The sequence below is a fragment of the Neodiprion virginianus genome, chromosome 1, assembly GCF_021901495.1.
Source record: "Neodiprion virginianus isolate iyNeoVirg1 chromosome 1, iyNeoVirg1.1, whole genome shotgun sequence".
Taxonomy (NCBI): domain Eukaryota; kingdom Metazoa; phylum Arthropoda; class Insecta; order Hymenoptera; family Diprionidae; genus Neodiprion; species Neodiprion virginianus.
This window is the reverse complement of record NC_060877.1, coordinates 29,527,920-29,549,342: the sequence shown is the minus strand read 5'-3', so window position 1 is coordinate 29,549,342 and position 21,423 is coordinate 29,527,920. Positions and strand designations below refer to the sequence as shown.

Sequence of the window (21,423 nt, the reverse complement as noted above, 5' to 3'; positions counted from 1 at the left end):
TCGGAAAATTCTACCGGTTTTACCCGATGACATTTATTCAAATATTACATACTATTGTGGCCCGCGTTATAGCTCTGCCTCTATTTATTTCTTTCTCTCTTTCTCTTTCTCTCTTTTCCTCTTGCTCTCTCTCTCTAAACTTTTATTCATATTGATACGCGTGAGATCGTGTTGTTGTCTCTTTGGTGTTTTAGTGAAATATTTTTCAGCTCGTTCACCATTTGGACGAATAAAAATATTTCTCTAAGACCCCTTTAACTTATGATGACTGCTTCAACTGAGTTCTTTCGACAAAGAGAAACAGAAATTTGGTTAAGATACAATACTGTCATGAACTGTGTTATCTATTATTCTAGTACCAATACTTCAAGATATCCGTCAAGAAAAAAACGAGAAAAAATGGAAACAAAAAAATTGCGAAAATTATATACGTATTTACATAAGTTAATTAGAAGTGCACCGCGAAATTAGGCTTCAGTGTCTTTCGCTCGTCATAACGACGTTCGTCAAACACGGAAGCTTGTAATCATGACTTTATACAAAGTTATCAAAGAGCCTGCAATGCATACAGAAGTTCGATTATAATATTCGGAAGATTTTACTTTCTCTTTCTCTCTCGGTCTCCCTGCGCGAGAAAATTCGGTTCTGTCGGTTTTAATACCCGTAAATCTTACCGAAGGTTTTACGGGTATATATAAACCTCGCATTTAAACCTGTACACATTTAGGTAAACCGAACGCAGAAACGCGCAGGAGTCACTGCCCAGAAATTGTCGTTACAAACATCATTCCGCATCTGTGCGTGCTATGCAGATATAAATACTTTATCGTAATATCGTTGTGTGAAAAATTAAATATTTCACATACATATATATATTCTTAAATATATATGTATATATGTAGATATATATTTTATAATTTGTTGTATTATTTTTTTCATCTTTATTTGTATTTTTTGTTATTATCTTCATTATAGACTTTTTAACTCAGTATAAAATATAGACAATAGCATTCTATAATCTGTTTCTAGATAATCATAATAATGATATAAGATCACATATATTGAAATTCGGAGGCCATCCGTCTGGTTTGATAAATTTTAACAAATCAAATAGACGAGGCACCACAATGGCCAGTTGTTAGAATCATGTACGGTATATTTTGCATGCCCTCAACGACCACGGAGTCGTTCGAACATTTGAATTCAAATTTACTATTGATTTTCCATTCGGTCCTATGTAGAATAGATGCAAGTAACGATTTAAATTTTTTTTCTTCTTATTTACTTTTTGTATTGCTTCAAACGGCATACTGATAGCCGCATATTCATCGCACAGCTCCGAAAATAGACAGGAGAAAAAAAACCTTAAAACTTATATTAATCACACTTGCTTTTTTTAATATCACAATACCACCAGCGGATCGGTATTACCTTTCCCTGCGGCGGATAATATATAAAAAAAATTCGAGATTATCGTAATAAGTGTAAAAAAAATATTTGAAAAAAAAAGGAAAGAAAAACATCTAAACAAAGCATTCGTTCGTTCGTTCGTTCGTTCGTCCGCTCGCTCGATCGATCGATCGATCGAAACACCTCAAAATTATTTTTTGACACTGGTTCGTTTAATTGAATCCACAGGTACGGTTTTAAAAACTACGCTAAGGACAGTCGTTTGCACGCATAATTGAAAAGTAGAAAATAATGAAAACAAAAATTATCAAACACTCTACGATTACTAACATGTTACACGGAAAAAAAAAAAAAAATGAGAAAACTAAACCAAGAAACGAAACGAAACGAGAAAATTGGACAAGTCCGTGATTTGCAAAAAAAAAAATGTGAATTACGCGAAATGGCGAATGGGATGACTTGTAGCAGCCGGTAAAAGATTATACAACTTTTATCAGGATGAACGATAGACATGATGGTCCACGACCTGCACTTGAAGTAACTAAACCTAGCCTACTTAGACGACTAATATATATATATATATATATGTGTGTGTGTGTGTATATATATATATATATATATACACACACACATATATATATATAATAAAACATCACTTTTACACTACATATCACGTGAAATTTGTTAAAAGTCTTAATGATGCATCTTCCTTAACGAAGACATTGTACCTCTTCTCAGAAGAGCTGACGCTAGTACTATAATTTGTTTTCTCTATCACAATATACTCCTACTGTTAGATTAAATATGTTTCCGATACATTGCAGCTGATCATCCCTCCAGTTTTCATATCGAATAATCAAAACATATTCAAAATGTGTTACTTCACGATAATGGTTTTAAAATCCTAACCATAGTAATATTACAAGACGATTTGCAAAATTTTTATATACCATTAAATATTCCAGCTGCAGTCTCTCCTCTCTCAGTTTTTGTATCTTCTATTTATGGACCTCTGCATGATTATTACTCGCTGCCCGTGAGGATGAGAAGATCTTCCAAGAGTTGGAGATGTGCGGGCTGCATCAAAGAGTGTCCATACCAACTGGCACGTGTTAAGTTTGTGATCCGTTGTTGTTAATGTTTTTCTCACTCATTGAGAAGTTGTTCATTTCACTCATCGGAATCAACAAAGGGTTCAATGATCTTGCTGGTAAGATCGGTACAGCTTCTTCTTTTCCAGAGTGAAATCTCTGCTGATCATTATTGTCCCACCGCGAGTAAGATTTCTGTAAAAAGAACAAAGGAAATCTCCCATCAGTCCTACGTTTCCAACTCAAGCACCCAGTTTTCAAATTCGATCTAAAACCACATTTTCTTGAAACCCTATTTTTCATCCAAATTAATTGTACTCACTTGAGAAACTGTGGTAGCAGAATATGCCATGAGGTATGATCTTGCTTGAGAGTTAGGTAGAGCTCAAACGTGGAAATTGCACTGGGGTCGCACTGCACTCTGGAAAGCTTTCGGCACAAGCTGTCATTTTCGAAGCTTATGAACAACGTGCAGCCTCTGTAAATAAAAATTAACAATTTCGTTAAATTACGTGAATTCTGACGAGGATTGAAGTTGACAAGCAAACTACATCAGCAGTGTTACGAGTCTTGAAAATGTAAAAAATCTGTATAATTACCTAAGACCACAAGGCTCGTTCTCAGCCATGGCGAGCACTTCTCCTGCAATTCTGGGAAGAAGATCAGCAGGCAGTAAGACTTCGCCGCAAGCGAGCTGGGCATGTTTAGCTGCCCTGAGTTCAACCTCCAATCGCCTTGCCAACGCCTGGCAAGCACCGTCCAACTCTTCAGTAGCATATCCAGCTGTAAATAGAGGAAAATGCAATTTTGTTAGTTGGGTCGTCAATAATTTTCGTGGATTATAAAAATTAATAAAACCTAATTCTTGCTGAAAAAATCTACTGATAGTATGGCGACGTTACTAAAAATACGAAAAAAACATACACGATCTACAAACTGTAAGAATCGTATTTCTTGATTAATGAGTTAAAATCATTCGAAACTGAGAACATTTTTTTACACCACAAAACGAGTTTTTCTGGTTCTTTGTTAAACATGTTTCAACTTTTTTATTATCAACTCGTTAACATCAATAGCATCTATTCGCGACCTTTCTGAGCTCCAAATTAAAACTAAGCACTAAGTTTCAATTGATAAATAAGAATATGCTGTATATCTACATAAAAGAAATATAGACCGGTTCGCCGGGACGTTAGAAGGTCGGATAAACGTGATGCAACAACTCGCCAGTGTACGCAAAGTATGAATACAAACGTTAACGAAGGTAGTTGAAATAGAAATTTTGAATAAAATCGGATATAACCCTTGTGAGAGTTTTCTTGAAATCGTTAATTATCACGCGACATGAGATTTCGAACGAAATTATTGCACTACAGCTGAGATTTTTAGCGAGACCAGCTGTGCCAGGCGGAGAGAAAAAGAAACCGTAGGAACTACAGTGCTGAAGACGGAAAAGAAAACCCGTAATTACAGATTTTCCATTACATTTCAAGATTAGAGATTTTCTTATTACGAAACGAATGAGCTGTTTTTACGTCCGAGAAAAAAAATAACACGGCAAGAAAATATCACGACGCGATTGTCTGGTAGTTACGTACCTCTGTTGTTGCTGAAATTCACATTCACCGGGCACGGTAGCACCTCCATTTCAAATTGAAAAATGATATTTCTCTTATAAACACAGTATTATAAAAGAAAAAGAAAACCACTACTGTTGGTTCGTAAGCTGATGAAGAAGAAGATGAAGAAAATGTTCTGGTCAGTTCAACGGAACAAAAGATTACGTTAAATGAGCCGGCGGAGCTTTAGAAGAGCCACACAACCGTCACTTACTCGTCGTTCAAACAACTTGATTCGCCGGCACAGATGACGCGGTTTATATACCGGCTGCTCCCCTCTATCGTCCCCCACCAAATCGCCTAGCAACACCGGCTACGTGATGTCGCGCTCGCCTCGCACTTTGCTTTCGAGAAATGTCGTTAGGAGTCGGTTTTCCTCGGGTTTCAGGGAGGCTCGCCCATGCCCATCGCCCTACTAGTTTCCTGACAATATCGGAATATGTACGCTCTTTCATTTCGTACAAGTTTCAATCTTCTCGACAATTTTGCCCTTCTAATGTCTTACCAATTTACAATTTGGCAAGTCGCTCACCACCGGCAGAGAGCCACGATTCAGTCTAACGATGCGATCACTCGACGTAACTTAGATAAGCGAGCGAGCCGCGATGAACACCTGAAAGTGACGACTGTGTCATTTTCACGGGTGTAAATTGTGTGAGCGAGCTGTTTCTTTGTTTGGTGTGGCTCGATATACCTACATCGGTTCGCGTATGAAAATCCTACGCGCACGCTCTGTACTAAAAATTTCTGCTGTAATAACGATTTAGGATTACGAACTGTCCAACTTTGTTTCATCATCCCCCAGCCTTACTTGATACCCCTTATTTCTTTGTCGTCAGAAAAGCAAGCGATCGGCTGTTGTTGGTACAGACGTGTGATTTTTTCTCATAATTCCGTTCCATCGCTTGAAGCACATTTGTGCTCCGTACAGCACATTTTCTGTACCAACGTATAATATATATTATAATGTATACACATACGTACGTACAGACCCTTACGATGATTCTGACGGATTCAAGGCCATCGTTGTAATCTGCCGCAACTTGTTCAACGTGTGAAACAGATGCGAACGGTGGCCTTGAATGTGTCAGAATCAATCTAAGGGTCCCTACAACGATCGCGGACTGTTTCATTGTTCGAATCGTATATACATGCATGCACGCATACCCGTACGCTTGCATAATGCAAATGGTGTTCTATCTGCGGTAAATACTTATGTATGCCGGTGTTACAGCTGTACATAGATCTACGACCGGTTCTTTCAATTCAGCACCGATTCTGACTAATCGCAACTCCGATACAATATAGAATTGAAAATCGCTAATTCTAGCTTCATCGTACGAGTGTGTAGTGCGCCGTCATCACTTGCACATAATATTACCATACAAGTATCTCGTATCGATCTGTACATACTAATGAGGTGATATTCCATTTGTTGAAACCTTCAAAAATTCTTCATCGCGAATTTCAATAAACGTGATACTTCAAGTGTTGCGCGAAGTTTGAAAAATTGGGAAACCTCGATAGACGTGACTTAATTTTTGTCTCATTACTGCGGAGGGTTTCCAGCTCTTCTACGATATTATAGAAGCTGCTAGCTCCGAAACGGCCTCCCTCCCAGGAAGTCGTCGTATTCGGCAACAAGTCGAGACCGGTCTCAGCATGCGGTGATCTCGTTTGTGCTCGCACACTCTTGCGGTTCTGCCTCGCTCCGAGGTATAAAAACAATAATAATAATGATAATAACCGTAGAATCTATCGTTTCTGAACTTAAAACTTGACTATCTCTGCGGGATTTTATGAAGTGAAAATACTGTCTAGGGCTTGAAATGCTTTTGCGAAAAACAGTTTTCTTGTCATTTAGTCAACCATGTAGCCTGTACATTACTTTGAACCAAAATCTAATTAGACACACTTGATATAATAATATCCGTAAAAATCTGTAATCTCAATGTGATTATTGATTTTCTTGGCCACACAAAACCTTGCTGATTACTTGTCGTTTAAAATTACTTAGATCAATAAGAAATTTATCACTGTTTGAACAATCGTTGATGGGGAATATTGAATTTGTATCATTTTGTGTAAGCTCATCGTCGCATGCTACGCACACATAGCGTGATTAATGCTGTACTCGATTCTTCCTCTTTGTTACATCCATTTAATTCATTCATGCGTAGTTATTTCTGTATTCACTAAATTAATTACCGATACGAAGAATAAAGGTATTCGTCACCATCCGCAAGCTGCAAAGAGCTAGCATGAAAAGCAGAACCAGATAAAACAATAAAGAAGTGCCAGAACTTTGTAGGCGCAAGTTAGGTTTAGTATTGCGTAAGTTTTGTCAAATTTTCACCGGAACTAACGCGGATAACTGACACACCGCATCCAAACGACTCGTCAACTTGATCGCTTTGTTGCATCAGATTTCGCTTTTTCACGCCGAAGGCCAACTTATAGGAGGTGACTCACGCAAAGCAACGTGAACGTTCCACTATATTGCAACAATTTTGATAATATCGTCGGCAGTAGCGGTTTTAATTTCTACGAATACCGAATGATACGCAACGTCGTGTGACGTCATGCGCCTAATCATACAACTTCATAGATATTTATTTCATTATGTATACCTAATATGTAGACATATGTATTTTTACAAACGAGCAGTCATTTATTCTTCATTACGAATTTTCTGGAACATATTATAGTTAAATGGATTGTACTTATAAACAGCCGCAGAAAATATATTTTGAAAGTAAAGCCTGCAGGCAATCAATCTATCAAATCTCTATCCTTACGATACCTAGGCATGAGGCATCTTATTTTTTGTTGTTTCATTTTTCTCTTATTTTCTGAACAAGAGGTTACATAGATCCACGCAAGGTGAGGTCAGGGACTGCCTGAAATGATGCAAAGGTATCAATGGGGTGAAAACCTGAGAAGCAAGAACCACTGCTAACTGTAACTATATGTATAATATTAGAAGACTAGACTCTGGTTTCTAATGCTTCGCACGATGTGTAACGCATTTGCTGCCGGTCTTGCAGCCAGTTTTCGGGATTATATGTATATGTATGTTACATATCATGTGCATAGAGTTGCTATCAAGCGTTTGTTGTAAACGTCATTGTTGTGTCACTCTGTCAAGTGTGACCAAGCTGACTACGTGCACACATGCAGATATTCGCCTTGACAAGTGTACGTAAATAACAGTTTCAGCGATCGTTTTGTACACGTGCCACCATTTATTCGGAAAATACATAAATTGCTCGTTTCTTGTACCTTCTGTTTATCTGTACAGTATATGCATACAAGGGTGTATTTATAGCTGCAGCAGTTGATACCGATGACAAAATTACGAATAAATGGTATTAAGAATGCCAAAAAGGACGGAGAGTCCAAACGCGTGGATCGGATTAGCATTTCCACTTTTTTTTGCTTTTTGTACGTTGGCCATATCATGCATAAACAAAAGAATATAAAAAATTGATTACCGGGAACTCAGGCGGTTCCATCGAACTACGTGACTGAATGAGCACGTGGAGCATCGGCTACGTAATTAATAGAGATTGAGCAAATCGTCTGTAATGGTGAAAAAAATAATATTCATGAGTTCGATTAGCTGCCGTCTATAAATGGCTTAATAGTTAGGAAAACAAATATGGGCTTTTACCTCATATTACTCAGACAGAAATCAATTAGCGACTTTTGTTTTTTATAATAAAAATTCATTGGTCAATAGTTAGAATACGATGAGTACAGACTTGTAAACAAATGTAAAGTGCAAAGCTATGCAAATCCGCATTTTTAAAAGACTTCATCAACCACACATGAACACATACTTCGTACCATTGTCAACCTTCTCATTTTATGGCAATAAAATCAATGGTCACACCGTTCAAGTTTCTCGTTTGTAATCGTTAATATTTTTCGAGAACTGATTGTGCGGAGTACGGTTATTTCTTGAATTTATTCTAGGCGAAATCAACCAATCGAACCGAATAATTAACAAGCTTTGAGGCAGAATCGGACATGCAAAAGTCCTTTGAATGTCATCGGTGCTGTGCATCAGCTGGGGAACCGGGAGACCAGCTGTGGATACAGCTGATGAGGTGACATTGAAAGTAATACCAGTTCATCGCGACATCTTTTGAAGTCGTTGCGAACTAGTCAGGCCAGCCGACTCATACGTGGTCATGGTAATAATATTTTTTACGAAATTCTGAAGTTTCAAATATTGCGAATTTGATTTAAAACGAATATTCTATTACAGAATAACGAAGTAGTTCTTTGGATTTAAGCACGGCAAGTTGTAAAACATTTTCTTCCGTATCCTTGTCTGCAGTGATGCGAACTACTCTATCAGCAAAAGATGTGTAAAATATATGACTTATTTATTTCCTCGAGAAGCGACGCGCGCGGAACGACTTCTTTTCAAATCCTCTAATTCTATCGATACATAGTTTTCATCAACGCAAGACCCAAGATGAGGTCGGCGGCTTGTTCACATAGATTATTTTGTTGATTCAAAGTAAACAATTTTGGCCCCAGACCGACTGTGAACAACTCTGGAAGATTCACGGGGTGCCACCTATTGATAGGCTAGTTCTTGAACTACTCAATTACAGCCGATACTACAGAGTACATAACGTCTTGTACACCCTGAGAGCCGCTATCTATTTTCCAAAATGTCTGCGCTGTGTGACGTGTAGTTTACATTGAACAGTGCAAATTTAAAAAAACATGGAATATTTCAAAAGTGGGCTAAAATCTGTTCTCGGTGCACCTCCGCCCGGGAACCAGCCGTCCGGTGCTGACACCGTAAGTATATTATAAATATTTTTCAGCGTCGTTGCCACAAAATACTTAGCCAATATGTGCTGTCAAATTGTCACATTTGTTCATTCATAATCTTGTCGTTTTTCGAGTCACCCGGTTTCCATGTAATTTTCCTCCTGGTCCACGTGATAAGATCTTGAGCTTCAATTGAACATCATGAAAGAAGAATATTTGAAAAGCTGTTGTAACATCTGTCTGATATTCGTTGCAGTACGACTCATGACATCCAACCACCTTCGACAGTCATTTTTATCGTTTGAGAATTTCCCAGCTCAATTAGTTGATATGTTTCACTTTTATCTGAAGTTTCGTAACGAAAGTGCAGCTGGAAATCGACACATTTAATGTAATTTCTGTCATCTAAATGTGTCTGTCAATACATATCACAACTTCAAACTTCTGTCCACTTATAACATATATAGCTGAATAATGAAAATTCCAAAATGAGTAATAACGTTCATATCAAGCCTAGGTCATAAACTTTCATACGGATTGCCCATTAGCGATATTCAAGTTGTCAATAAAAGTGAATTGTATTTTTTCCATTGACTACGAAGAAGTTTTCATTTGACTTCTGACCACAGGTAGAACGTTTAGTTGATCGCTTGCAATCGTCAAGTTTGCTGGACGACCGAAGAGATGCGTGCCGTGCATTGAAAGCACTTTCAAGAACATATCGTCTGGAGGTTGGTACACAGGCTATGGATGCACTTAGGCAAGTGCTTGAGATGGATAGAACAGATTGTGAGATTGTTGGTTTAGCAATGGATACTTTGTGCAATATTACAAGTCCTGAAACATTTGAGGCTGAAGGTAATAGATGAAACTAAATAAATGTTTATCTAGTGAAATTATGTGCAAATTTATGTAACTATACTTCTTTATTTTATACAATTCGATTTTCAGTTGAAAATTATGGGCCCAAGAACAAAATCGGAGAACAATTTACAGAAATATTTATCAAACAATCAGACAGCACTACTCAAGTTTTAGCATTTTTAGAGGAATTCGACTTTAGAGTTAGGTGGCCAGCCCTCAAGCTCCTGACACATCTATTAGGTAACCGACCAAAGGACATTCAAGAAATAATTCTTGTCAGTCCATTGGGAGTTTCAAAGTTAATGGATCTCCTCAGTGACAGCAGAGAGGTGATACGCAATGATGTAAGTGTACTTTTATTATTCTGATATTCAGATTTGCACAAGCTACATCATTATGTTTACACAGTGACCCAAGACTATCGTCCCATAGGCTATCAATGTATTCCTCCTGAAAATATGCAATTAAAACGTTTTTCACCTTTGATAGGAAATTTGTCTTTAACGAATTACAGCCAAATTGGCTAATCTGGCAGCATCCAGCATGACTAGAGAAATAAAAATCGTTTCAGACGCAGATTTTCAAAATAATCACATTGATATTCTACGGGCCTATCGTCCTGAGTCACCTTGTATACTAATATCATTAACTCCTGCAATCAAAACTTCTTTCAATTCACAGGCGCTATTACTGCTCATACAATTGACTAAAGGTAATGCAAATATCCAAAAGATTGTTGCCTTCGAGAATGCATTCGATCGTATTTTCGATGTGATATCCCAAGAAGGTTCAGCAGACGGTGGTATTGTGGTCCAAGATTGCTTGTTGCTAATGTTAAATCTACTACGAGGAAACATCAGTAATCAAAACTTTTTCAAGGAAGGTAAGGTGTTGCAACTTACTGTAACTCATAAGGTTTTCAATCAGTTTCTGAGATTTTTCTGCCAGTCTACAAAGAAAAAGACTTCTCTTATCTTCAGATTTTTTAATGAGATTATTACTGTTCCAATAGGAAGCTATATACAGAGACTGACACCTATGTTTGATTTGCCACCGGAAACTGATGAGAATCCATTAAGTGGCTGGAGTCCTCAAAAAGTTTGCAATATGCATTGCATGGTACAAGTTATTAGGGCATTAGTTGCTCCCGGTGGTCCAGCACAGGTAATTTTGGATAGAATTGAACCAAAAAGACGTGGGTAATCTTTAGCAGAACCACATCAAAACTTTGTCAATGAGTTATGACATAATTAGATGTTCTTTAGAGTAATTACGTGCCTTAATTAAAGTTTAGGTGCTCGATGTTTTTCGAAAAAAACATCTCGTATCTCTTCATTATGTTTCTTGCCAAAATTGATCAATTATTCAAAAAGCACTATAATTACAACCATGTTGACGTATAATTTTAACATGAAACGATTGTGGCTAGTTTCAAGGCGAGGAGACAGTACGTTCATCAGTTATGGCTAAAAAATCTAGTAAATTCGCATTATTTTTTCTGTAAGAAATATCAAGTTCTTGGAGAATACTAAGAAACAGGAGATTAAGAATTGGATTATGATTGAGCATCATATGTAGACCTTTTCACTCACTGTTAATTATTGCCTGAAAACAAATATTTTCTGCATCAACCGATTTCCCAAATTCTTTTTATTTAATCGCTTTCTAATAGTCCTCTGCTACTGTGACGTCATATCGTACTTCATTGTTGGTTTCTCTTCCATAACTCTGATAATATTATTCACGTGCCAGAGGATTACTTCAAATGATACAATTTCATAAAATTGTCAATGAATGGTTAAATCGTGTTATTGTTATAACTGTTCACCATGTTTAAAGGCAACAGCCGCTTGTCAACGGACGATGAGGGCATGTGGTTTACTTCAGGCTTTGTGTGATATATTAATGGCCAGTGGAGTTCCTGCTGATGTGTTGACAGAAACTATCAGTGCAGTTGCTGAAGTTATCAGAGGGAATACAAGCAATCAGGAATTTTTAGCTAGCGTTATGGCCCCTAGCAGTCCTCCTAGGTAAGCACCTCGTAATTACATATGAAGTTGATCTCTGAAATTAAAGTGTGATAATAAATTGAAAGATAATGATTCCTCCATAATATGTTTTTTCTCAATGTATTCCATATCTTGTCAAGTAGTCACAGAATAGTATTCAAACATACACTACTCAAGAGTGATACCTAATCGAAATATGCTTTTTTCCATCAGTAGTCTGTTCAATTTTCTATTTTCCACAGACCTGCTATAGTTGTTCTGCTAATGTCTATGGTGAATGAAAAGCAACCATTTGTTCTTCGCTGTTCCGTGCTTTATTGTTTCCAATGTTTTCTATATAAAAATGAAGTAGGACAGACGCAACTTATCCAGACACTCTTACCACAGGGTAACGAAGCAGCATCTCTCACAACAGGTATAAATCCAGTTACAATACATGGAAAATGTATATTCCAATCAATATTGTCATAATTCGTTTGACTATACATTTTTTGGGTAATCTGTCATCCATTTCTCAAAGGACAACTATTGTGTGGTGGCCTATTTTCGTTGGATCCCTTATCAAATTGGTTTTCGGCAGTGGCTCTGTCTCATGCCCTAATCGACAATTCGATCCAAAAAGAGCAACTGTTAAGGGTACTTCTTGCTACGAATATTGGCAAGCCGCCTGTTACATTAATGCAACAATGTGTCATGCTTCTTCAACAAGGAAATAAGACACAATGTAAACTGGGGCTTTTAATGCTACTTTGCAGATGGGTGTCGCATTGCCCACCTGCTGTAAAAGCATTCTTAACTATAGAATCTTCAGTCGCTTATTTGACCGCACTGCTGTCTTCTCAAGAAGATACTGATGATTTGCAAGAGACACTGCTTCAAAGTATGTGCGCTTTATTACTAGGCTTATGCGTACACTTTAATGATGACAGTGTGCCTAATTATACAAAGGTACTGTAGAAGGTTTGAAATATTGACCACATTTCACACTACTTTTGCGAATGCACTTTGAGAGTTGAGTGATAATTGATAGGAAGTAAGTATACTTGCATGTTTTAGGAAAAGTTATGCCATTTGATAGAAAATCGACTTGGATTGGAAAGATTTCAGGATGCTATCGGAGGAATCACCCGACATGAAATTTACTCCAGAACTCTTAAACATCCTCAGCCTTCAACAAAAGATCCGTCTGATTTGCTTCTGGACCACGAGTTTTGTAGATTGCTGAAAATTTTGGAAGGTAATATGATTCCACGTAGTACTTTGTTTATAAATGACGGATGTAAAACGATATCTAATTTTGTGTAATCTACATAGGTGTAGTAGTGAAGTCAGTACAGGATGGAAGTAATCCACAGGAGGGCAAGGATCCTACGTCGACATTGTCGCCATCTGATTCTGCTCTGGTGTCACAATATAAAGAGCTTATCAGGGAGCAGGATGCACAAATCCACAGACTTAACCAGACGAACGAAACTTTGGCTAAAGAAAAAAGGGATTTGGAGGTACGTATTGGTTGCTGATGTATTAGGGTGGTGCAAAAAGAAGAAAAATTCTATTTTAGTCAAAATCGATGTTTTCAGATGACTGTAATGTGTGTTGTAATGATGATAACTATGTTTTCTTATAGAGGTTTGAAAAGCTTGAAAACCAGCTTCAAGGATCTATGCATAAGTTTAAAAAATATTGGATAGTTTACGAGTATTTTAATTTTTAAGGAACAGTGAAATTTTCCCATGTTAATTGAATGGGAAATATAAATTAAAATAGCGGCCTATTAGTATTGAGCTAGAGAGTTCATCTTTTGGGAAGATCTTTTTTCTATCAAATACTAGCATTTGAGGGGGTAAGAGCGAAAAAAATGCAATTTTTTTTGAACCACCCTAATGTAGATATTCAATGAATGCAGGTGTGTGTATATATATATATATATATGAATTTTATGCAGCATAATCATTACTTCTTGTACATTTTACTCTCATTTGCAGACCCAAGTATACGAGCTACAGACTTCCATCAGTCACTTGAGAGACCAGAATTTAGTTCTACGTGCAGCTCAAACAAACTTAACAGAAGCCAAGGAGCTTGTGCCATCTGTAGATACTATTGATCTTACAAATGTAGAATTGGAGAAATATAAAAATACGGTTCGAGATTTGGAAAACAGGCTAGCCGAATGCACGTTGAATTTGCAAAAACAAGAACGAACAGAATGTAATTCAAACAACAGTGAGTATGAAAAATTGTTGAAGGAAAAAATATTGGAACTTGAAAAAATGAAAAAGGATCAGGAAAATTTGTTAGAACTTTTAACAGAACAAGATAGCAAACTGATGCAATATAAAGAGAAACTGGTTGCGCTAGGTGAAAAAGTAAGTTTGAAATACAACTTCCGTTAATTCTTGAGGAAATATATCAATCAGTTGTGGTATTTTTATTACAATTGTTTAACATCTTTTTCCAGATCGAATCAGACGAAAGTTCAGGAGAACTCGATACCGACGAACAGCCAGAATCCAGCAATTAAAATATTACCGAAAAATGTTTAACTCAATCACGGGAATAAATTTTAGATCCAAAATGAAAGAATTATTCATTATTCATGGCATCATCTCTTCTCCATTTAAAACTATATTTAATCAGAATTACCTTGATCAAAGTATTTTTTATTAATTATATTTGTTAATTGGTCACGTTATTCTATTCCTATCTTTACAAATTAAATATTTATTGTGTACTTGTAGTCTCGTATAAACAATTACACATCAAATTCATTGAATTATTCTGGTTCGTTCAGTTGTTAGAAATTTGGTAGCTATTGCACGGGATTTATGAAGCAAATGTTTGGAACTTATTATTGGAAAGAGAACTTCTTTATGTTGTTTATTCATTTTGACAAATCTCATATTGAACAAGGCCGCTATACACATATTCATTTACTAAGGTTTCCATGTTCTAGACACACCCTAATGAGGAAATAGCCTAATGGAAGAAGCATTCCTTTTTTCAAAACTTTTCATGCTTGCTAAATTTGGTTTTACATGATTTGGAAACAAAGTCTCACATAGTCTTCATTCCGAACACGTCAAACAAGTTTTTACGGTGAAAGCAATCTTGGATACATGCAGTAGAGTTCCATTTCTATTTGGGTGTATATTGACAAAAAAAATTAAGTGCATAACAATAACTTACGAGTCTATGATATAAATATCTCAACTATTAGAATCTCTGGTGTAGAATTCTGTTACAAACATGTCGGAATTTATGTTGATGATGTTGTTCTCTATTTCTTACATGTGGTTGACAGTAATAATGAGACAATTCACATGATAATTAATTTTATTATAACAGAATCCTATACTATATACATAAATACGTCAAGCTAAGTTTATAACTGTGCCTGACGTTGCTTAATAACAGCTTGCACGCATTTAGCCATTGTTGGTGATGCACGCGACACAACATCTGTCATAAAGAATTCATCTAATGTCTTCTGCTTTAGTTCAAGTGGATCTGATGCGAAACTTCCAGTTTTCTGAAAATAATCCACTCATTTTAACCTTTTTTCTCACATTTTGTCATTTCTTTTTTAAGTGTAAAACTGAATAATTAGCGTACCTTAGCCAGTTCAAGAGCCTGGGCGAAATAATTTGCTGGTTCAATATCACCATACCTAACAAGGTGTGGGGCCACTTGCTCTAGTCTGCCACGCACATCGTGGATAGTGTCGTAAGGAAGTCGGACACCGATGAACTATTGATTTTACACAAATATTAAAAAATTATTTAATTTTTTTTCTTTAATCCAGGAATCATCTAGTAGTAAAAAGTTAGTACCTCTGACAGTGCTCTGATAATTTTCCAGTCTGGGCGTGCCATTCCTGGTGGATTAACTGCAGTACCAGTCTGTTGAGCCCGGCCCTCTGTATTCACGTAACTTGCATTCTTCTCTGTGTAAGCAGCGCCGGGTAAAACGACATCTGCGATACATGCTCCTTGATCACCATGACTTCCTGAGAACAAAAATAATGATGATCTCTTGCCACTTTCATAATCTATTTGCGTGAAAAATGCATAATGTGGATGGTAGATATAAAGTACTGACCAAGATAAATGATAAAGGTGTTTGGAAAGTCTTCTCTTTTTATATCTGCATCATCCGCTCCTAATAGGAAAAGAACTTGGGGGTTTTGGGCTTTAATTTCTGCCAGACTAGATCCATAGCCAAGATCCAGGGCAGCAACTTGAGAAGCATTGCTATGAAGTACATTTAATACTTTCCAATTTTCCGGGGCCTGTAATGCATTTAAACCGGATTCTCATAAAAACAAAACTCGCAGGAATGAATACTTTTTAAAGAATTGTAGAATTGGAGGTACTGTACCTGAACGGTTTTCCCCAAGGAAGCTGCCAATGCCTGTGTTTCCGCAAGGATCTTACTGCCATCGCTGCGAGCAAGCTGTTCCGCACCTAATATTATGAGTGGTGCCTTTGCATTCTTTAAAGTAGCGCAAAATGGATGAGTACCGTTTTTCAATTGAGAAATCACTTCAGCAGAATCACCAAGATGCTGAAATTCATGATACAAAATGCTAAAGTTGAAAACAAATTAATGCAAGCTGCAGGTACCTAGAAAGCTTAACCTTTATGTACCTCATATTCATATGTGAGATCCACCTCAGGTCCAATCAAGGCGATGGTTTGCTCACGATGAAGATAAGATTTTCGAAGCCTAGTATTCACCAGAGGTGCCTCAAATCTAGGATTCGTTCCAATGAGTACAACAACATCAGCTTCTTCAATCCCAGCGATTTTGTTGTTCATAATATAACTGCTTCGTAGATCAATTCCTGCTCCATCTTTTGGGAAAGGTTGCTCTGTAGCCAAAGTTTCGCTGCCAAGTTTATTAAACAAATCTTTCAATGAAATCAGAGCCTCTGCATCAGCTAGTTTCCCAGTTACTGCAGCAATTTTGGTTGCCGGAGCTTGTTGTAGAGCTCTGCTTGCTGTTTGCCATGTAAAAATTGGTAAAATAAGATTAGATTTACAACTTCTCTGAAGTACAGTTCAATCAACAAATCTTTAATCGTTAAGTTAGAACTAGAAAAATGTGTGCTGTCAATAAGTAACTTTGGATTTCAGGTATAAAAATTCCTGGTACTTTATCAACAGGTGACGCAAGAATCTCACTTACTCACCAGCAACCAATGCATCTTCCCATTCAACTGGTTGTAGCTTTGAGTCTACTTTCATCATCGGAGTTAGGAGGCGCTGACGTTTAAGACCGTCACATGCAAAACGAGACTTGTCTGATAACCATTCTTCGTTAATTTCCTAAAATAATCAAATGATGAATTGACACATGCGTAATTTTATATATTGATGTAGACTGATAATATTCAGGTGCACCTAAATTGGGCAACTTAGTTACTACATCTATATATTGCTGCTACCAACCTCATTTAGCCTTGGAAGAACTCTGAGGACTTCCCCACTTCTTGTAGAAACAACGATGTTGCTGCCTACAGCATCAAGGACATCAATACTGTCTGTTCGACGGGTTTCCCAAGGACGGGCCACAAAAGCATAAGGTTTACTTGTCAGGGCTCCGACAGGGCATAAATCAATGACATTTCCAGATAGCTCAGACAAGAACATCTTCTCAACATACGTGCCTACCTGATATTGATTATTTTATATTGTACTTAAATTGATGCATTATGTTTTTTAAATTTACACGAGCAAATGTTATACGTGAAGAAATCCCACCTGCATGTCAGAGCCACGTCCAGTTGTTCCTAGATCATCTACACCGGCGACTTCAGAAGCAAAACGAATACAACGTGTGCAATGAATACAGCGAGTCATGACTGTCTTGATTAAAGGTCCGACATCTTTGTCTTCAACCGCTCGCTTTCCACTAAAGTTGATATCCACAAAACGGCTTCGGTCATTACCAAAAGCCATGCTCTGATCTTGCAGATCACATTCACCACCCTGATCACAGATGGGGCAATCTAATGGGTGATTGACCAGTAAAAACTCCATCACACCTTCACGAGCCTTGCGTGTCAAATCAGAATTGGTCTTTACTCGCCATCCTTTCATCACTGGCATTGCGCAAGCAGCTACTGGCTAAAAACAGAACAAGTTTCTTATCTTGATAAGTATTTAATAAAATGAAAATTTTACAATTCATAAAAATTGAGAATAGAAAGATTCACCTTGATTTGTTTTTCAATTTCAACCAAACACATTCTGCAATTTCCAGCCACTGCGAGACGCTCATGGTAACAAAATCGGGGAATCTCCACTCCGATTTTAGCGGCAGCCTAAACCAGCAAATCAGACACTTGTATATTTGATTATTTTGAAGTATCTCATACATTGTTTTGAGTTGCATGAAGTTGACTTGTTTCGTCAATTTTGTTGTAATCCTATGAATCGATATTTATCTTCCAACTGGGGACAAACATTTTCTACTTAATTTCTGCATTAAACAATTGCTTTTCATGGTCATAATACCTTCATTTGCTGCTCATTCAGCGCAATATCAAACTTTGGTCAGTATTTATGAATTCTGTTTATTAATCAGCACTGTTATGTTCATAGAGATCAATGTAAACAGATGTCGGAGCAAATATTCTTTCTATGCTGTTCGAGTTATGGTTTAAAAGAGATCAACTAGCCAGAATCTAGAATTCTAAAATTCTTTTCAATGTAAAATTGGAGTTTATAAGAGGGGACATATGAAATTTCGTGTACCTGGAGTACAGTAGTTCCTGGATCAACTAGCACAGGGATGTCGTCAATAAACACCTCGATCTGCTCAGGTGGGGCTTGCAGCTTACTGGCTGTGGTATGGAGTCCAGTGGCACCAAGCCTGCATCCCGACAGACCAGCCGCTCTAATCAGTGGAAGCCGCAACATTTTCTAAAAATCAATCAACAAATCATGCTGATTTTTGTTATATAATAAAACAGTCCTGTAACGCAAAGGTATTTGGCCGATGTGTTAACCTAACTCACGATGTTGTAACAGAACCGATAAAATGAATATACATGGTTGAAGTGACGTAACACTTTGCAAGAGAAACAATGGGGACTAAAAATTGCAAAATGATTTTGTGATAACTACCGATGATAATTGGCCTATAAATTATTGTTGAAAAATCAAACAATTACCGAAGTCAAGAAAAACGAAGTCCCTTACCTTCAGGTGTCAGGACTGTCGCCTTTCAGAGCAGACAGCTTGGTACAATCATATGGAGACTGGTCGAAAATTTGAGAAAAAAATTACAAGTACGAGAAATTGAGTGCAATTAAATTAGTTTACTCAAAAAAAATCTATCAGCAGATGACGGGAGCTAAGCACGGAAAATAGGCGGAATTGCTTAAAATGGGTTTATGTATGCAATTGTATGTTAGAATTTACGTTGCGCAGTTGACGCAGAACAAAAAGGTAAAGTCAGATGCGAAGTCCATTGGTTAGACGAATTTGTCCAATGTTGTTTTTTTCCGTAACGCGTTTTGTACTACACACCAAGTGGTTCTATTGCAGGTGATTTCTAAATTTAAAAAAATATCTATATAAATTAATACGTCCTCTGCTTGAAATAGTCGCAAGAATTCTCAAGTAGCATCGACTTTTCCGGTTGTTCTTTAACGATTCGCGATTCGATTGGCAGAAACTCAACCGGAAATGCATCACTCATAAAAAGTAAAGTATTGTCCGGACTAAATGAACCCTGCGTATCAGCAGCTCTCTCTTCCGGCGAGTAGACTAGAGAGGCAGACTGCCGCAAACTTTCGTATAATATTTATTAATAAAATACACGCTCGCAATGGCCATTGGTGATCTTAAGACTGACAAGGGTTTGAAGGAGTTGAACCGTTTTCTTGCCGACCGCAGCTACATCGAAGGGCAAGTATATTATACGGGGTTTCTGTGCATATTTTAACTCACGTGTTCCACTTGTCGGCATGTAAAGTCAACCTCTGTCGGTCTCTTCCGTTTCAGTCACCAATCTTATTTATTATCCGTACAGACGAAGATTCACTGACATCAATTTTTTTTTGTTAATGTCTCCTCACATCGTCATGTTTCATTCGAATGTCGAGACTTTCTAGCCGTTCGCAACGATATTTTTGCATGCTAAAAGTTATTAAGATTGGCCTGTCAACTATCACCTTGCCCACCCGGCTTTGCAACTTCGGAACTCGTTCCATATTCCCCAATTCGAAGATTCCAAAAATAAATCTGAGCGAGCTGTCTGATGCAACATATTTTTGTGATTCGCCAATTTGTGGTTATGTCTTATTTTCATTGATGAATAGTTTTATTTTATATTGTATACATACATTACAACAAATTATCGTTGGAGTTCTAATACGTTGGCACTCTTACGTAGATGGCAACCTTCGCAAGCGGATGTCGCAGTGTTTGAAGCTTTGGGGAACGCTGCATTGGGATCGAATCCCCATGTCCAGAGATGGTACACACACATCAAATCCTATGAACACAAGTCTCTTCCGGGCGTGAAAAAAGCCCCTTCCATCTTGGGTGGAACTGAGACTGCTCCACCGCCCAAGGCTGCCAAACCAGCTGACGACGACGATGATGTAGATTTGTTTGGATCCGACGAAGAGGAAGATGCGGAAGCTGCTAAAGTTAGAGAGGAAAGGCTCAAAGCTTATGCAGAAAAGAAGTCCAAAAAACCTACATTAATTGCCAAGTCCAGTATTGTGTTGGATGTCAAACCATGGGATGACGAAACAGACATGAAAGAAATGGAAAAGCATGTGAGGTCTATTTCTATGGACGGCCTGGTTTGGGGTGCTTGTAAGTATTCTCTGCTTGTTTTTGGTAATGATTTTCGAATGAATTGTTTTAATTGAGAATATTGGAATTTCTAGCAAAACTCGTGCCTGTGGGATATGGAATCAACAAGTTACAGATCATGTGTGTTGTAGAGGACGACAAAGTTTCCGTCGACTTATTAGTTGAAGAAATCCAAAACTTCGAAGACTTTGTGCAGTCAGTTGACATTGCAGCCTTCAACAAGATTTAAATATCGTCTGCTCCGTCAATATTGAATTAATAAATATTAATTGTTTGTAAATACAAGCTGTTACTTTATACTCCTAGCGAAATTCCGTTACCGGTCTTAAATCTAATGTGCTAATAGTTATTGTTTTTCCTACGTAAGTCGTATGTATAATTGTTGCGGATTAGATCAACTCATCTAATACGACTCTTCCTATAAATTACTATGAAAATTACTGCACTCAACTAGCAATAAATTAATATTTGGCCAGGTATATTATTCCGTCTGAAATGAAAATTTCAATCTTTTCTTTTTATTTAAATCTTGAAGATCCTGGTGAACCTGAGCTATCATTCATTCTAAGCTTTATAGTATTATACTGTTTGAAAGGTAAACAGCCAAATAACTTGTAATCTTTGATTGACCACACTCATTTCCAGTCAGAAAGATAATTAATCGGTGTATAAGAACAAAGCTGGACGAGTATATAAGTGGCATCAGAAATAGCAGTTGCATATTGCTGGGCTAGTATCTTGCAGATTGATCTTTTGAATTATATGTTCTCACGTAATCTAATCTTGTCTTACAAACGAC

At 37.3% G+C, this 21,423-nt stretch overlaps 4 protein-coding genes across 6 annotated transcripts; 2 read left to right on the top strand and 2 right to left on the bottom strand.

The window, feature by feature from the left end:
• Window positions 1-4,360, bottom strand: LOC124302134 (protein charybde-like). Its single transcript, XM_046757944.1, has 4 exons — window positions 4,100-4,360; window positions 3,101-3,284; window positions 2,824-2,979; window positions 1-2,696 (listed from the first exon to the last, which is right to left on the bottom strand). The coding sequence occupies exons 1-4, from the start codon at window positions 4,146-4,148 to the stop codon at window positions 2,606-2,608; spliced, it is 480 nt and encodes a 159-aa protein (XP_046613900.1). The 5' UTR covers window positions 4,149-4,360; the 3' UTR covers window positions 1-2,605.
• A 4,427-nt stretch (window positions 4,361-8,787) lies between these two features.
• Window positions 8,788-14,938, top strand: LOC124301963 (general vesicular transport factor p115). 2 transcript variants are annotated; one of them, XM_046757643.1, is made up of 12 exons: window positions 8,788-8,941; window positions 9,544-9,772; window positions 9,866-10,122; window positions 10,460-10,661; window positions 10,791-10,942; window positions 11,618-11,808; window positions 12,030-12,202; window positions 12,308-12,735; window positions 12,844-13,024; window positions 13,102-13,289; window positions 13,773-14,160; window positions 14,249-14,938. In XM_046757643.1, exons 1-12 carry the CDS (start codon window positions 8,864-8,866, stop codon window positions 14,455-14,457), a joined length of 2,676 nt encoding a protein of 891 aa, XP_046613599.1. In that variant the 5' UTR covers window positions 8,788-8,863; the 3' UTR covers window positions 14,458-14,938. The 2 variants fall into 2 exon arrangements, with proteins under 2 accessions (XP_046613599.1, XP_046613601.1); XM_046757645.1 differs by having other exon boundaries at window positions 13,773-14,156; window positions 14,249-14,370.
• Window positions 14,939-15,105: 167 nt separating this feature from the next.
• LOC124301987 (NADH-ubiquinone oxidoreductase 75 kDa subunit, mitochondrial) lies at window positions 15,106-19,209 on the bottom strand. 2 transcript variants are annotated; one of them, XM_046757701.1, is made up of 12 exons: window positions 18,968-19,209; window positions 18,549-18,716; window positions 18,008-18,115; window positions 17,553-17,918; window positions 17,241-17,462; window positions 16,982-17,117; window positions 16,437-16,789; window positions 16,168-16,353; window positions 15,889-16,078; window positions 15,621-15,796; window positions 15,403-15,537; window positions 15,106-15,319 (listed from the first exon to the last, which is right to left on the bottom strand). In XM_046757701.1, exons 2-12 carry the CDS (start codon window positions 18,711-18,713, stop codon window positions 15,173-15,175), a joined length of 2,184 nt encoding a protein of 727 aa, XP_046613657.1. In that variant the 5' UTR covers window positions 18,714-18,716; window positions 18,968-19,209; the 3' UTR covers window positions 15,106-15,172. The 2 variants fall into 2 exon arrangements, with proteins under 2 accessions (XP_046613657.1, XP_046613645.1); XM_046757689.1 differs by having other exon boundaries at window positions 18,996-19,209.
• Window positions 19,210-19,548: 339 nt separating this feature from the next.
• LOC124302101 (elongation factor 1-beta') lies at window positions 19,549-20,904 on the top strand. Its single transcript, XM_046757893.1, has 3 exons — window positions 19,549-19,706; window positions 20,194-20,624; window positions 20,699-20,904. Exons 1-3 carry the CDS (start codon window positions 19,627-19,629, stop codon window positions 20,851-20,853), a joined length of 666 nt encoding a protein of 221 aa, XP_046613849.1. The 5' UTR covers window positions 19,549-19,626; the 3' UTR covers window positions 20,854-20,904.
• Window positions 20,905-21,423: the final 519 nt, after the last annotated feature.

What these genes read in the sequence shown, in the direction of transcription:
- LOC124302134 (XM_046757944.1), bottom strand. Translation starts at nt 4,148, where the DNA reads ATGGAGGTGCTACCGTGCCCGGTGAATGTGAATTTCAGCAACAACAGA. An exon ending in GAATTTCAGCAACAACAGAG is followed by an intron (nt 3,285 to 4,099) that starts GTACGTAACTAC and finishes CTCTATTTACAG; the next exon opens with CTGGATATGCTACTGAAGAG. An exon ending in CTGCTACCACAGTTTCTCAA is followed by an intron (nt 2,697 to 2,823) that starts GTGAGTACAATT and finishes TTCTTTTTACAG; the next exon opens with AAATCTTACTCGCGGTGGGA.
- LOC124301963 (XM_046757643.1), top strand. Translation starts at nt 8,864, where the DNA reads ATGGAATATTTCAAAAGTGGGCTAAAATCTGTTCTCGGTGCACCTCCG. An exon ending in TCAAAACTTTTTCAAGGAAG is followed by an intron (nt 10,662 to 10,790) that starts GTAAGGTGTTGC and finishes CTGTTCCAATAG; the next exon opens with GAAGCTATATACAGAGACTG. An exon ending in ATTGCTGAAAATTTTGGAAG is followed by an intron (nt 13,025 to 13,101) that starts GTAATATGATTC and finishes TAATCTACATAG; the next exon opens with GTGTAGTAGTGAAGTCAGTA.
- LOC124301987 (XM_046757701.1), bottom strand. Translation starts at nt 18,713, where the DNA reads ATGTTGCGGCTTCCACTGATTAGAGCGGCTGGTCTGTCGGGATGCAGG. An exon ending in CACCTTTATCATTTATCTTG is followed by an intron (nt 15,797 to 15,888) that starts GTCAGTACTTTA and finishes TTTTGTTCTCAG; the next exon opens with GAAGTCATGGTGATCAAGGA. An exon ending in AGGCTCTTGAACTGGCTAAG is followed by an intron (nt 15,320 to 15,402) that starts GTACGCTAATTA and finishes GATTATTTTCAG; the next exon opens with AAAACTGGAAGTTTCGCATC.
- LOC124302101 (XM_046757893.1), top strand. Translation starts at nt 19,627, where the DNA reads ATGGCCATTGGTGATCTTAAGACTGACAAGGGTTTGAAGGAGTTGAAC. An exon ending in GACCGCAGCTACATCGAAGG is followed by an intron (nt 19,707 to 20,193) that starts GCAAGTATATTA and finishes ACTCTTACGTAG; the next exon opens with ATGGCAACCTTCGCAAGCGG. An exon ending in CGGCCTGGTTTGGGGTGCTT is followed by an intron (nt 20,625 to 20,698) that starts GTAAGTATTCTC and finishes TGGAATTTCTAG; the next exon opens with CAAAACTCGTGCCTGTGGGA.